This window comes from Bufo gargarizans, chromosome 3 (genome assembly GCF_014858855.1).
Source record: "Bufo gargarizans isolate SCDJY-AF-19 chromosome 3, ASM1485885v1, whole genome shotgun sequence".
Lineage (NCBI taxonomy): Eukaryota > Metazoa > Chordata > Amphibia > Anura > Bufonidae > Bufo > Bufo gargarizans.
Genome location: NC_058082.1, coordinates 74,990,315 through 75,006,786, shown reverse-complemented (window position 1 = coordinate 75,006,786; position 16,472 = coordinate 74,990,315). Strand labels below are relative to the sequence as shown.

General features: G+C 43.0%; 1 protein-coding gene across 7 annotated transcripts in view; it reads left to right on the top strand.

Annotated features, from left to right (window-relative positions):
• Window positions 1-16,472, top strand: part of FRY (FRY microtubule binding protein) — a 264,523-nt gene that overhangs the window by 124,046 nt on the left and 124,005 nt on the right. For all 7 annotated transcript variants that reach the window (XM_044284644.1, XM_044284646.1, XM_044284645.1 and 4 more), the window contains exons 5-10: window positions 5,699-5,789; window positions 10,909-10,988; window positions 11,074-11,154; window positions 12,699-12,867; window positions 14,047-14,139; window positions 14,220-14,318. In XM_044284644.1, the coding sequence (XP_044140579.1) occupies window positions 5,699-5,789; window positions 10,909-10,988; window positions 11,074-11,154; window positions 12,699-12,867; window positions 14,047-14,139; window positions 14,220-14,318 (613 nt within the window). The remainder of the gene's footprint in view (window positions 1-5,698; window positions 5,790-10,908; window positions 10,989-11,073; window positions 11,155-12,698; window positions 12,868-14,046; window positions 14,140-14,219; window positions 14,319-16,472) is intronic.

Sequence of the window (16,472 nt, the reverse complement as noted above, 5' to 3'; positions counted from 1 at the left end):
TAGGAAATGTTTGATACTACGAATATTAATCATATCTTGGCCATAAAGCTTTTCACAGGTTGGATATTTGTGACTAGTTGGACTGTACAGATTATGTAGATGCCAAAAGAAGTAGGCTACTTTCACATTAGCGGTTTCAATTCCTCTATTGAGATCCGTCATAGGATCTCAATAGCGGAAGAAAACGCTTCAGTTTTGTCCCTATTCATTGTCAATGGGGGACAGAACTGAACGAAACGGAATGCACCAAAATGCATTCCGTTCTGTTTGGTTGTGTCCCCATCGCGGACAGAAAAACGATGCAAGCAGTGTTTTTCTGTCCGCGATGTGGTGCGAAGCAAGACTGATCCGCTTTCTCGGGCACAATCTGGCACAATAGAAAACAGATCTGTCCCCCATTGACTTTCAGTGGTGTTTAAGACTGATCCGTCATGACTATAGAAGACGACATACAACCGGATCCGTTCATGACGGATGCATGCGGTTGTATTATTGTAACATAAGCGTTTTTGCAGATCCATGACTGATCCGCAAAAAACGCTAATGTGAAAGTAGCTGTAGTTGTATTCAGAGTGACCCGTCATCTACCTGCCGGTGGCATCCATTTTGAGGGCAAGCTAAATATGCAGTTTGTATGGCCGCCATCATTGTCTTTAAAGATTATAGACACCATTTTTGTATTATTGCGTTCTACTCATTTGGGGCTGAAATTTTTATTTTTTTTGTAGTTGGGTCTTTATTTAAAAAAAAAATACTTTTTTTTTTCTTCTACAACTTTTAGTTTCATTGCATTTGCAGATTAGAAGGCTCCATATTTTTTATTTATTTTTTATCAGTCTGAAACCCGATGCTCGTCGATGGGGACAAGCGGTAAGCAGCAACATGCTGGAACAGCCTGCTGGATTTAAAAGCGCAAATGTGAAGCCAGCCATAACTATAAGGCCTCTTTCACACGGGCGTCATGTTTTTTGCCCGGATAAGAGGCGGGTGCGTTGCGGGAAAATGCGCGATTTTTCCGCGCGAGTGCAAAACATTGTCATGCGTTTTGCACTCGCGTGAGAAAAATCGCGCATGTTTGGTATCCAAACCCGAACTTCTTCACAGAAGTTCGGGCTTGGGATTGATGTTCTGAAGATTGTATTATTTTCCCTTATAACATGGTTATAAGGGAAAATAATAGCATTCTGAATACAGAATGCTTAGTATAATAGTGCTGGAGGGGTTAAAAATAATAAAAAAGTTAACTCACCTTCTCCTCTTGTTAGCGTAGATCCCGGTCTGTTCTTTAGCTGTGGGCTGAATGACCTGAGGTGATGTCAGATCACATGCTCCAATCACATGGTCCATCACCATGGTGATGGAGCATGTGATCTGACATCACCACAGGTCCTTCAGCCCACAGCTAAAGAACAGACCGGCATCTACGCGAACAAGAGGAGAAGGTGAGTTAACTTTTTTATTATTTTTAACCCCTCCAGCACTATTATACTAAGCATTCTGTATTCAGAATGCTATTATTTTCCCTTATAACCATGTTATAAGGGAAAATAATACAGTGAATAGACTGTCACCTAGAACCCATGCGTGAAAATCGCACCGCATCCGCACTTGCTTGCGGATGCATGCGATTTTCACGCAACCCCATTCATTTCTATAGGGCCTGCGTTACGTGAAAAACGCACAAAGAGGAGCATGCTGCGATTTTCACGCAACGCACAAGTGATGCGTGAAAATCACTGCTCGTGTGCACAGTCCCATAGAAATGAATGGGTTAGGATTCAGTGCGGGTGCAGTGCGTTCACCGCACGCATCGCACCCGCACGGAAAACTCGCCCGTGTGAAAGGGGCCTAAGTGTTTAGGAGCCATCAGGAATTCAGAGATAAGAACTGCAGATACAGCCGAGAAAGCAGTTCTCTGACAGATTTAGTGTGACACAGAAAGCCTGCTGAGTCTACAAAATTACTGGAACAGAAAGTTTTAGAAGAAAAACTTTTGAACAATTTTGACAAAGGCAAATTGAAAAAAGTACTTTAGCCCAAAATGAGTAGGATGCAAAAATAATAAAAAATAATTGCCCCCAAAGGTGTCCATAGCCTTCTAAAAAGAAAACAATTTAATAAATGTGTGGGTGCAAATCTGCTGCAACTGTAATTCAAAAGGAAACAGCCGGACCCTGAGCGTGTGAATATATATGCAGACACTGAACAGTTGGATTATGTTAAATTGTATTTCTAGGTTTACTGTACTTTAAAAGGGAGCCCGTTAGCAGTTTTGACCCTGCAAAACTGCTGACAGCAATAGGTAGAGGTCAGGGTGAGGTAGATGATCATACCTTTATGGCAGCTTTTATTATCGGCAGTAGTCAGAAAATTAAGTTTTACTTCACTGCCTGTGTCCCCCACTGTACAGTGCTCACTGCAGCTTGACAGCCCCTCCCCTCTGCTGTGATTGACAGCTGTAGCAACCAACCAGTAGACCAGTGCAGCCGTCACTCAGAGCAGAGGGGAGGGACTGTGAATCAGCTCAATGCACATAACTCTGCACCACCGTAAAGCTCTGCCTCCTGGGCACTTACAGGAGCAAAATTTGGAAGAAATAAGACTTTTAACTGGCCGTAAAAGTCTTATCACTTCACCCTGCACCCTTGCTAGCTCGGTCAGCAGTTTTGCAGGGTTAAACCTGCTGACTGACTCCCTTGAAGGCTTCATGCACACGACATGTATGTTTTTTTGTGGTGCGCAAAATTTGTATACTGTCCGTGTGCGTGCTGGGCTTTCCTCCGTCCCTATTCTAGAAATACCTTGCGGACAAGAAGAGGACAGGACATGTTCTATAATTTGTGGAATGGCCGCTTAGATGCAGACAGTACAAGGATAACTACCGTGCGCTGTCTGCATTATTTTGCAGCCCCGTAGAAATGAATTGGTTTGCGTCTGAACTACAAAAATACGGTTGTATGCATGAGGCCTGTGAGGTTCTTAGTACACATGTTGATTGTGTGAGCCCACCTGCCATGACTGAAGGTTATACCTGTTCACAGGAGAGACTTTCCTATCTCATCTAAGGGGTAGACCTGTTTGGGGGTAGGAATGTGTCACATAGTTGTATTTTTCTTCTTCCTTCCCCCTATGCACTACCATCATTTTAACATTGCCCTACGATTACCCAATTCTGTTACTCAATAGTTTACGGTAGGCAAAGAGCGAGAACGTTAGATGAGTATTAAGCACTTGTAGCACACAGACTCTATTCTTTGATTGCTGCTCTCATACACTCCCACAGTACAGTATCCAATGTCAGTAACTGGACAGAGGACGTCTAATGTATGTAACGTGAAGAAATAATTGCTGGTTTAACAGTGTCTTGTACACTTTAATATTGCAGGGTGGTTGGCACCTGATTCACAGCTTTCTTGTTCCATAAACCTTTATGTACGTTTCCTCTTACGTAGACGAAGCAATGCCATATAATGGAAGAACATATGGCATCTTGTCTGTCCATAAAGTCTATAGGGCGGGGATAAACCAAGACAAGAAATTCCTTGTTCTGTTTTGGTTCAAAGCGGCTTGGAATCCACGTAGACGTCTTTTTTTCATCAATCACTGTGTTTCGCAGCTGCAGTGTCTACCTCCGAGGTTCTTGAACTAGTCAAGTATGATGTGATTCTGCCAGTGATTCCATTGTTTACCCTCGTCTGGAGAGGACCGCAATATATCCGTCCATCTATAGTCTTCAAGTGGTGTACCTGTCACTTATGGCTGTTGAACAGTTCCAGAGAAGAGCTCTCTCCCTTTTAGTCACAGCTGGAGTGTCTCTTTTGTGTTTATTGGAGTGGGAAAAGGTTTCCAGTTGAATGCAAGTGGTGTAATTCTCCTAAATGGTATGACATTGTTCTCATTAATCACGTAGGGAGAGAAATAGGCCGCGTGTTTACCAGGATTGTCTTGTCTTGGAATTGTTACTGGCCTACTAGGGTAAAAGTCTGCTGTTTCCGATGCAGGGAGAGGGAAATTGGCCGCCTATGCTGTAGATGGGGATTAAGTTTTGTCAGTACTGCTGATATTTTATCACTATGTTGTTCTGTTAATTTTGCTCCTTGAGGATCCCTGATGTTAAGGGTGAAGTACATATAGGCTTTATGTAGGTCTTGAGCAGCAGTTCTGTGTCCAAAAGTGATAGGTACTCATGGGGGTGCTCAGTCTTATCACCAAGAATTTTGTGCACGGACAACAAGTGATTATATGGATCACTAAACCACCAGAGAAAAGGGTTAACAGGTTATTGCCATACAAATTCAGAGAGAAATGTTCACTAGTGACGTGGCGTTTGGAGGGTCTCTTTAAGAAAAAGAGATTGTAAAGGGAAAGCATAGTAAGAGGACCTGTCACCTCTCCGAACCAGGGCCGTAGCTGTAGGAGGTGCAGAGGTAGCAGTCGCTACCAGGCCCAGGAGCCTGAGGGGGCCCAAAGACCCTTGTGCCATATAAGAAGACCTGTATTATAAGTGCACGCTGGGAGGGCTCTGTCATAGATTTTGCACTCGGGCCCAGTATCTTCAAGGGAAGGGGTTATGCCAAGAATTTGCCATGGGGGGGTTCAGTTTTAATTTTAGCCTTAGGTGGCAGGAAGGCTCTATGCCACAAAGCACTGAGGGAAGGGGGGGCCCAAGCTGAACTCTTGCACCAGGGCCTGTGAGCCTTTAGCTATGCCCCTGCTCCGGACATGTCAGGCCTAAGAAGGAGCCTAATTGCTCACTGAGCACCACGGTCTCTTCAATCAGCTTATCGCGTGTGGTCCCGGGAGTCGGGAGGGTAGGCCGTCAATATGAAAAGGTTTCGGGAATCCTGATGATGGGCCATGAATGTGAAAATTCCAGAAAAAACATTTAAACATCCTGTATGTGCCTGAACAATAGCAATAAAGGGGTTGTCCCATGTGAACATTTATGGTGTATCGATTGGACATGCCATACATTTGCAATAGGTGCAGGTGCCACCACTGGGACCCGCTCTTATCTCAAGAACAGGGCCCTGCCCTCGAATAAATAGCATTACGTATGTGCAACAGCATCCCTTCCACTACTATGGGACTTCCAAACTACTGTCCCAATGCCAATAAATGGAGAAGCTGTACTTCTCCAATAAATGGAGAAGCTGTAGCGTAGCTTTCTCTCCATTCACATCGATGCCCAATTTTCATGGTGGGAGCGGATCCCAGAAGAAGACATTGATGGGATATTGTATGGAGATGCCATAAATGTTCTGATGGGACAACCCCTTTAACGATGGTTCGTACAGATACAGTGCTGATGATTGCTCCATGAAAATGGAGCTGAATGAGTACCGATCACCATTCTAGATCGTTCACTTGTACTCACTTTGTATAAATGGACCTGTATAATGAGATCTTTTAGAAACTCAAAAAAACCTCTGGCAACTTTTTTTTGCTGAGGGCCGACACATAAGTTCTTGGTGGATCTATAGGTAGACGGTCTTGTTCTAGGGATGTTATAAATTGTGATTTTTAGCTTGGTTATCCTGAAAGTATTCCCTATAAGGATAACCATGTCTTAGAAGGCACTGTTTCTTAGATGACGGTTCTACCTCTTGAAGGTTCGATTTTAATGTGTGTATGGAGGTTTATCCAGTAATGGCTGGAAACTGTCAGTAACCTTTATTCATTCTTGTTTTGTTTCTAGTGACGAACAGCAGAAAGATTACTTGATGGAGAGGCGGGATCTGGCAATTGATTTCATTTTCTCATTAGTCCTTATAGAAGTCCTCAAGCAGGTAAGATGACACTGCCATTGATTGCACATTTATAGTCCTCATTAACTTTGCAAGCATAATTCTTCTTCCTATGTTTTCCGGAAGCAGATAATGGGGAGGTTATTGAGTTTAGTGGCATTATATACATTAAGTCACCAACAGATGTTCTTGAAGATGAATTTAGCTGCGTTTAATAACATCCGAGGATCATATATTGCATTATGGAAGGAAAAGATTGTTGAGAATCGTTTATTTGTAAGTTGCCCGCGTATCCTGCAGATAATCCTGCCATTGGTATCCACAGGGGAAGCAGAGCCTATTTTGCCTATCAGACACACAGACACACACAGACAGTTACTAGGCTCTGTTTTACAGGAAGCCGATTAACTGGAAATGAATGGTGTGGTCGTATTTACATATGACTCCCTTCATTATTGAATCTGGGGTAAGAGTCACACCAGGTGCCCATTAAAGGAGTTTTTCCATGAAGACCTCGCAGTTGTAAATAGAATGGCTGTGTGTACCAGAGCGTAAAACCCATTCTGCGATGTCCTTATGTCCTGGAAAGGGATTGTCGTCGTAAGACAATCACTTTAGAGGGGCTGTCTAGTCTAAATAGCCCAATTTCGTATACTCTGCTAGGGAATTGTGAGTTAATAGAGAGCAGGTTCTCTGCTCTCTTGGCTGGAGCGGAGAGCACGTAGAAGGAGCATCTCTGGCTTTGGATAATTTGTCCTGTGTTACACAGACAACCCATTGATTTCAATGAGAACTGGATAATGTTTAATTTACCCTTTTGGTTCAGCCGAGTGTGCATGTGTTCTTAATGGGGAGAGGTGAAAAAAACACTGACAGACTCCTCTTTCTCAACCCAGGAAAGTAAAGGATCAGCATGTTGAAATTTGAGAGACACCCTTATGCAGTGGCCAGCTGATCTCTCCAAAATCTGTAGGTTCTGGCAACATTCATTTAAAGCCGTTCTCCAGGATTTATCAATTTATCCCTAGCATACAGGTCCTTCTAAAAAAAATTAGCATATTGTGATAAAGTTCATTATTTTCTGTAATGTACTGATAAACATTAGACTTTCATATATTTTAGATTCATTACACACCAACTGAAGTAGTTCAAGCCTTTTATTGTTTTAATATTGATGATTTTGGCATACAGCTCATGAAAACCCCAAATTCCTATGTAAAAAATTAGCATATCATGAAAAGGTTCTCTAAACAAGCTATTAACCTAATCATCTGAATCAACTAATTAACTCTAAACACCTGCAAAAGATTCCTGAGACTTTTAAAAACTCCCAGCCTGGTTCATTACTCAAAACCGCAATCATGGGTAAGACTGCCGACCTGACTGCTGTCCAGAAGGCCATCATTGACACCCTCGCAGAAAGAAATTTTTGAACGAATAGGCTGTTCCCAGAGTGCTGTATCAAGGCACCTCAGTGGGAAGTCTGTGGGAAGGAAAAAGTGTGGCAGAAAATGCTGCACAACAAGAAGAGGTGACCGGACCCTGAGGAAGATTGTGGAGAAGGACCGATTCCAGACCTTGGGGGACCTGCGGAAGCAGTGGACTGAGTCTGGAGTAGAAACATCCAGAGTCACCGTGTACAGGCGTGTGCAGGAAATTGGCTACAGGTGCCGCATTCCCCAGGTCAAGCCACTTTTGAACCAGAAACAGCGGCAGAGGCTACAGACAAGCAACACTGGACTGTTGCTCAGTGGTCCAAAGTACTTTTTTCAGATGAAAGCAAATTTTGCATGTCATTTGGAAATCAAGGTGCCAGAGTCTGGAGGAAGACTGGGGAGAGGGAAATGCCAAAATGCCTGAAGTCCAGTGTCAAGTACCCACAATCAGTGATGGTCTGGGGTGCCATGTCAGCTGCTGGTGTTGGTCCACTGTGTTTTATCAAGGGCAGGGTCAATGCAGCTAGCTATCAGGAGATTTTGGAGCACTTTATGCTTCCATCTGCTGAAAAGCTTTATGGAGATGAAGATTTCATTTTTCAGCACGACCTGGCACCTGCTCACAGTGCCAAAACCACTGGTAAATGGTTTACTGACCATGGTATTACTGTGCTCAATTGGCCTGCAAACTCTCCTGACCTGAACCCCATAGAGAATCTGTGGGATATTGGGGAAGAGAAAGTTGAGAGACGCAAGACCCAACACTCTGGATGAGCTTAAGGCCGCTATCGAAGCATCCTGGGCCTCCATAACACCTCAGCAGTGCCACAGGCTGATTGCCTCCATGCCACGCCGCATTGAAGCAGTCATTTCTGCAAAAGGATTCCCGACCAAGTATTGAGTGCATAACTGAACATAATTATTTGAAGGTTGACTTTTTTTGTATTAAAAACACTTTTCTTTTATTGGTCGGATGAAATATGCTAATTTTTTTAGATAGGAAATTTGGGGTTTTCATGAGCTGTATGCCAAAATCATCAATATTAAAACAATAAAAGGCTTGAACTACTTCAGTTGGTGTGTAATGAATCTAAAATATATGAAAGTCTAATGTTTATCAGTACATTACAGAAAATAATGAACTTTATCACAATATGCTAATTTTTTTTGAAGGACCTGTACAGTAGGTCATCAATATCGGCTCAGCAGGGGTCCGATACCTCCACAGATAGGCTGTTTGGGCGTAGCACCGGCGCCAGAAATAGGTCAGAAGTAAATAGGAGCAACCCTGCAGTAACCACCTCCATCTGCTACACAATAGACGGAGCTTTGTAGGTCTGGTTCTGGAGCTATTCCTAAACAGCTGATCAGTGGCTTGATCTGATACTGATGACCTATCCTAAAGATAGGTCATCAGTTGTTTAAATCATGGAGAACCTTTTAATGTGTATGGACACCTTTAGGGGGCATTCACGCAACCGTATTTTTGGTCCATATCTGAGCCACATTTCTTGCGGGTCGTGTGTGGGTCCATTTAATTCAATGGGGCCACAAATATGCGAACCGCACACCGTGTGCCGTCCTCATCAGTATGGAGCTTCCATTTTTTTAGCCCAGTATGGGATCTTGATGTAAAGGCTATGTACCCATTTCAGGGGCAATTTCTTTTTATGTTTGCATTTTACAAATTTTGGGCTAAATTTTTTTTTTTCATTTGGTCTTTATTAAAAATATTCAGCTGCTCTGTCACAAAGAGTTAACTGTCTAGCTATATGACTGGGCCTTTTAGTTTCACTTTGTGCCAGTCATCTAATAAACCTGATCTCTAAATTACTAAAAGGTCATAAATGCTTATTTAAGTCACATTCTTATCAGTAAGATAAGAACTGAGCAAGTTGAGTGTTTAGGAGATCAGAGATAATGAGCCTGATGGAACAGCGTGATAATACAGAGCCTGCTACTAGAGAAACTCAAGACTGCACAGAGACAGTGGTTCACAATTTTTAATAAAGACCAATTGAAAAAAAAAAAAGATTTTAAGCACAAAATGAATACAATGCAATAATAATAAAAAATGCCCCTAAGGCTGGGTTCAAACGGGCTTCATGTTTTGGCTCCAGATGCGTCCCGGGTGCATTGCGGCAAACCCGCGCGAGTAGGTACGCAATTGCAGTCAGTTTTGACTGCGATTGCGTTCCGTTATTCAGTTTTTATCGTGCGGGTGCAATGCGCTTTGCACGCGTGTGATAAAACACTGAATGTGGTACCTTCACTGAAGTTCAGGTTTGGGTTCAAGGTTGTGTAGATTGTATTATTTTCCCTTATAACGTGGTTATAAGGGAAAATAATAGCATTCTTAATACAGAATGCTTAGTAGAAGGTCAATTGAGGGTTAAAAAATAAAATAAAAAATGACCTCGCCTCCTCCAATTGATCGCGTAGCTGCCGGTCTCCTGTTCTTTCTTCAGGACCTGTCAAAGGACCTGTGGTGACGTCACTGAGCTCATCACATGGTTCATCACCACAGTGATGGACCATGTGATGTGACGTCACCACAGGTCCTTTAGCCGGCAGCTCATGATTAAAGAAGTAAGAAGAGATCGGCAACTACGTGATCAAGAGGAGGAGGTGAGTTGTTTATTATTATTTTTTAACCCTCAATGGACCTTCTACTAAGCATTCTGTATTAAGAATTCTATTATTTTCCCGTATAACCATGTTATAGGGGAAAATAATACAGTGAATAGACTTCTTAGCAACCATGCGTGAAAATTGCACCGCATCCGCACTTGCTTGCGGATGCTTGCGATTTTCACGCAGCCCCATTTACTTCTATGAGGCCTGCGTCGCGTGAAAAATGCACAATATAGAGCATGCTGTGATTTTCACGCAACACACAAGTGATGCGTGAAAATCACCGCTCATCTGCACAGCCCCATAGAAGTGAATGGGTCCGGATTCAGTGCAATGAGTTAATCTCATGCATTGCACCCTCGCGGAAATCTCGCCTGTGTAAACCCAGCCTAAAGGTGTCCTTTAGCCTTTAAGTTGGGCAGCACGGTGGCTCAGTGTTTAGCATTGGTGCCTTGCAGCACTGGGGTCCTATGTTCGAATCTGACCAAGGACAACATCTTCATGGAGTTTGTATGTTCTCCCCATGTTTGCATGGGTTTCATCCAGGTTCTCCGGTTTCCTCCCACACTCCAAAGACATACTGATAGGGACCTTAGATTGTGAGCCCCATTGGGGACAGTTGGTTGCTAATGGTGATGCTAATGTCTGTAAAGCGCTGCGGAATATAGTAGCGCTATATAAGTGCATTAAATAAAATAAATAAACAAGTGCAGCTATGATAACCCTTTCAGGCATCTTCAATGCTAGTTAACGATCTGTCATGTCATTGTTCTCATTCCTCTTCTACATAGCTCTGGATTATATTTTAGATATCATCTACTACTTGTAATTTAAAATTCAATATGTGGCGTATATATGTACGTATCATCATGGCATGGGTTTGCTGTAGTTTCTTCCCACCCTTGAAAATACTGGTTAGGTCATTTGGCTTCCTATTAAACTGGTCTTGGCATGTATATGTCAGTGGAGTAGATTGCTGCTTTGTATATTACTGGAAATAAATACATTTATTCCCCAGTCAAGTAACTTTGAATTTCCTATGAATCAATTCACCTTTCTAATAATTCCATTTTCCAAATCTCCTCTTCCAGATTCCATTGCATCCAGTAATTGACAGCTTGGTTCATGAAGTCATAACCTTGGCTTTCAAGCACTTTAAATACAAAGAAGGGTAATGCAATTCAGACTGGTAATTGAAACGGATGTCTTCTTCCCTTAATAGCTGCATTTTCACCTTTCTGTTCTTTTATCCTCAGGTATCTAGGTCCAAACACTGGTAATATGCACATTGTGGCCGATCTATACGCTGAAGTAGTTGGTGTATTAGCACAGTCAAAGTAAGTGCCCTATACTATTTCTATATGCTTCTAATCATGACAATTCAGCAACAGGATAAGAAAGTCATTCATGCTGAGGACAAGTCTGTTAGAACACATATAAAAGGGTTTCTCCAGGCTACAGATATTGATTTATCCTCATCGTCAATACCAGGTCATCAATATCAGATTAATGGGGGACCAACACCAGGCATCCCTACTGATCGCTTTCTTGGGGCGGCTACTGAGTAGTGGCCATTTTGGGGTACTGCAGCTCGGTTCCAATTCAAGTCAGTCAGAGCTGAGCTTCAGTATGTTCGCACTGGCAACTACACAGTATATGGAGCCTTCTGCATACATTATCTATGCTGTTCGTTTCTGGTGCCACTGACACCTAAAATTGCTGATCGGTGGGGGTGCCGGGTTTTGGACCCCACCAATTTGATACTGTTGAACTTTCGTGTGGATAGGTCATCAATATCTGTAGCTCGATCAACCCCTATAAGGAAGATAATCAGATTCCAAGACTCTAACGCCAAGTTCAGGAACCAGCGGCAGGAATTGATCATAGGCATGATCAACTATAAAGCCTGAGATCATCCCTAGTTGAACAAGACCTAATCCATATCTATAAGTAAGTGAGGCATATCCTCTGTGTAGTAAGAGGCCATGTTCTTCACCATACAAGTGGAAGCAGGCCATGTACAAAACACTGACATCAGTCAAGCCTGCCAATTTCAGTAGGATCAGTTAACGACCACCGTTTTCCGAGTTACCGCGGAGGCAAATGATAGGTTGTTAGTGTGGTAAATCATGAAGGGGAGACGTGTACACACAGGTCACCAGCCAACATCTGGCCTTTGTTATAGGCTGCACTTTTATTACAACTGGGGTTCACCCTGTGGGAACATTTTTTGATAACTGAACACGTGGCATTTTAAAGGGGTTGTCCAGGTCCAGATGTGAACCCGGACATATCCCCTTCTTCCCCCACTCAGCTCCTCTGGCATGAACATTGTATTGTAGCTGTATCGCGCAGGTCAAGGTCTGCTTGTTTACATTTTTACTCTGCTAGGCAGAAGGCTACGGCCTAGCAGTGTTCCCGGGGATGTCACGGCACTGATGGGCAGGCTTTAGCGCTGCTCTAGCCGTTTTACAGGCTAGGGTAGCGATAAAGCCCGCCCATCAGTGCCGGTGACGTCTCCGGGATCACTGCTAGGCGGAAGCTTCTACCTAGTTTACCCATGAAGAGATCTCCAGAAAAAGCCCTCTTGCCCTGCGTGATTTAGCGCAGGGCAAGGGAGAGCTTTAGAGCATGAAATGTTCCGATGCTCATGTCAGAGGGGCAAACAAAAAAACTACCTGTTAAAGACCATAGTAAACCCAGAAAACCCCTTCATGCTAAATCGGAAAAGTTGGCCAGCTGTGCTTTTGTTATGGCTGATGGTGTTGGAGGGGTCTGGTTACGCTGCTTAAATCATGGGGGTATAACTTTATAGAGTGGATGCTAAGAATGAAGAGAATGATTTACTTCAGTTTATTAGATGTCGTCTTCTATTTGTCAGGTTTCCTTCCGTGAAGAAGAAATTTATGGCTGAGTTAAAAGAGCTGAGGCACAAAGAGCAGAACCCGTATGTGGTTCAAAGCATCATCAGTCTTATAATGGGAATGAAATTCTTCCGCATTAAGATGTATCCAGTGGAAGACTTTGAAGCCTCTTTACAGTTCATGCAGGTATCATTTATCATCTGTTGTCACTTAGTGCAGAGGACGACTCTAACCCCTGTCTTAGAGTATGTGTATGTCTTAAGGCGGGTTTACATAGCCTTATGGAGGAGACTATTTTCAGGAATGAAGTGTTCCTACCTGACAACTACCTGCTTATCAGCAGAGCTGATCAGTAAAGCTGCTGCCACCGCTCATCCCCTGCTGTCATTCATCCACCTTCCCTATCTGGCCACAGTGAATGGTCTGACTGAGAAAGTCAAGTGAGGCTGCGGTCCTAAAAGTCCAAACAAAGGAGGAAGTTAGAGGGATGACAGGAAGTAGAATAAAAGAAACAAAAAAAACTATAAAAAAACGCCTGTTTGTTAAAAAAAAAAGGAAAAAAATTTGAAGATTAATATATAGATTGTTAATATGCGAGAAAAAAGGTTTGACATGTCCCTTTAAGTGGGTATCGATCTCTCCATGCGTTCTCCGCCTGGAAGCATCGCTGGTTGCAACCTCACCAGGTTGGGACAGTGGTCGGTGGAACCAGCACTTATCGGACATAGAGCATAACCCTTTAAACAGTTTCATATAACAAAGTGTATTCCTTGTCAAAATAAGAAGGTATATTTGGTGGGGACGTTTGAGTCCCGCTAATGATTGATACCATTATGATGTTGTAACAGCTTTTGTTAGGGTCCTGCGTGTCCCTGTGTTGGACTTTGTCCACATTACTTGTTTCACCGCTTGTGATGTAAAGTGTCATTTGCTTATGGAAAACTAAAATGAATAAAATAAGATTACACATAAAATAAGAAGGTATGTCATTTTAATATACCTCCATATGGGTTTCAAGATCTTGAGTCACTGAGTAGGCACTTTCATTATTTCCTTCCAGAAGATGAGCATCTGTCCTGGTCATGAGGTGTCCACACAGGTGCCCAGCTCATCCTGGTTCAGTTATCACAACTCTAGGATTCAACAGGTGTTGGGCATCCCACTACCATGACAGATCATTATTATCAACTCTTAATGTCTTCCTGAATATATCCGCCATGTATAGGTGTTTGTTTTATTACATTGGCCGGGTGAGTGACCCTCAGTGCCTCTGTGGACGTGGTATGCAGCACTTGCCTATACTTTGCTAGTTTTATGCACGTGTTCCGGAGTCCTTGTTATTTATGGTTATGTTCTCTCCCATAGGAATGTGCACATTATTTCCTAGAAGTAAAAGACAAGGACATTAAGCATGCTCTGGCTGGCCTGTTTGTGGAGATCCTGGTACCTGTTGCTGCCGTAAGTCCCTCAATCGATTGGATTTATTATACAAAAGTCTGTTCTGTGCTAAAGTTGGTTCTTATTTCAAACTCTTTCAGGCCGTAAAAAATGAAGTAAATGTCCCTTGTCTTAGAAACTTTGTGGAAAGTCTTTATGACACAACACTTGAGCTAACTTCCAGGAAGAAGCATTCACTGGTGAGTATGTACCCCAGAGGGGTATCCAGAGTACAGAGGGATTTGCTCAGAGGAAATAAATTCTGTGATCTCATAAAAATGGGGTGGGCTATGGTGCTGCTGGTGTCGATTTCAGTCTCTGGCATACAGTCTTCCCAAAGTGCAGCAGAATTAAGAGGCATGTGCCGATTTAATGCTTTTGTCGCATCTTATGCTAGAGGACTTTGTGGCGGTATGCATGGGACTCCGGTCCTAGTAAAGCTGGCCTTATCAGTCCTTTGTCTGTCTACGTATAGCTATGCCTGCTTCTAGAATCCGGGTACTAGTGGCTCCTACTTTAACTTTTTAGTTTTAGGCTACTTTACCACTTGCGGCACAGTATTCCGGCAGGCTGTTACGGCAGAGAACAGCCTTCCTTAGTTCTCCGGATCCGACATTACTGGATGCTACTGGAATGCCTGCTGACCCCCATTAACTATAATAGGGTCAGGCGAAGATCCGGCCGCAATCCGGCAAATATGCCTAAGAATCTGCCGGACAGAAACCACTGCGGGCAGCAGTTTTGGCCGACTGATTCCCGCCATTCTATATGGGAACAGCCTGCCAGAAGGTTTTGCTGCATATGTGAAACTAGCCTAACGTTTTTTTTTTTTAAATATTAATATTTTTATTATAAAATGTATAACTTTTCAGTTGACTTTTTTAGACCTTTTTTTTTAAATGTTTTGCACTCCAGGGCTCTTAAGGGGTTTTGCAGGAGTACAGTATTGATGACCTCACCTCAGGATTGGTCATCAGTGGAGATGAGCGAATCATTTTTTCTCATCAACAAGTTCACCTGCAAAGAACTGCTCTTGTGCCACTTGACAGAGCTGGAGATCGCACTCTGCCCTGACAATCTCATGCTACTCCAGAAGTCTAGCAAGCCACTGGTCTTGTGCCGCTACCCGGAGGAACGGCAAAGGAGTGAGATTGTCAAGACTAGATGAGATGTCCAACCCTGTCAATCAGAAGCAGAGGGAGCTTCTTCAGCAGCGGAGACAGTCCCTCACAGGTAAAGAACTCTTGTTCATGAGACAAATTGATTTGTATGGATGAATTCATTCATTTTTAGTCATCAATATTAAATTGGTGGTGGTCTGACACCCTACAGCCATGCCAGTCACAGCATACCAAGTACAGTGTCAATAACAGTGCCATACATTGTATATTGGCAGTGCCTAGGTATTGTAGCCCAAGCCCTTTCACTTGATTGGGACTGAGCTGCTTCTAGGCCATGTAATCAATAAAAATTATGTGACTGACCAAGGAAGAGCTGATCGTTTAGGGTGCTGGGAGTTGGACCCCCACTGATCTGATATTGATTACCCATCTGGAAGATAGGTCATGAATATTTTACTCCCGGAAAAGTTTTTAATGTATAACTTCAGTATCAGTTGGTGGGGGTCCTCTTATGTACAGTACAGACCAAAAGTTTGGACACACCTTCTCATTCAAAGAGTTTTTTCTTTATTTTCATGACTATGAAAATTGTAGATTCACACTGAAGGCATCAAAACTATGAATTAACACATGTGGAGTTATATACATAACAAAAAAGTGTGAAACAACTGAAAATATGTCATATTCTAGGTTCTTCAAAGTAGCCACCTTTTTTTTTGATTACTGCTTTCAACACCTTGGCATTCTCTTGATGAGCTTCAAGAGGTAGTCACCTGAAATGGTCTTCCAACAGTCTTGAAGAAGTTCCCAGAGATGCTTAGCACTTGTTGGCCCTTTTGCCTTCACTCTGCGGTCCAGCTCACCCCAAACCATCTCGATTGGGTTCAGGTCCGGTGACTGTGGAGGCCAGGTCATCTGGCGCAGCACCCCATCACTCTCCTTCATGGTCAAATAGCCCTTACACAGCCTGGAGTTTTGTTTTGGGTCATTGTCCTGTTGAAAAATAAATGATGGTCCAACTAAACGCAAACCGGATGAAATAGCATGCCGCTGCAAGATGCTGTGGTAGCCATGCTGGTTCAGTATGCCTTCAATTTTGAATAAATCCCCAACAGTGTCACCAGCAAAGCACCCCCACACCATCACACCTCCTCCATGTTTCACGGTGGGAACCAGGTATGTAGAGTCCATCCGTTCACCTTTTCTGTGTCGCACAAAGACACAGTGGTTGGA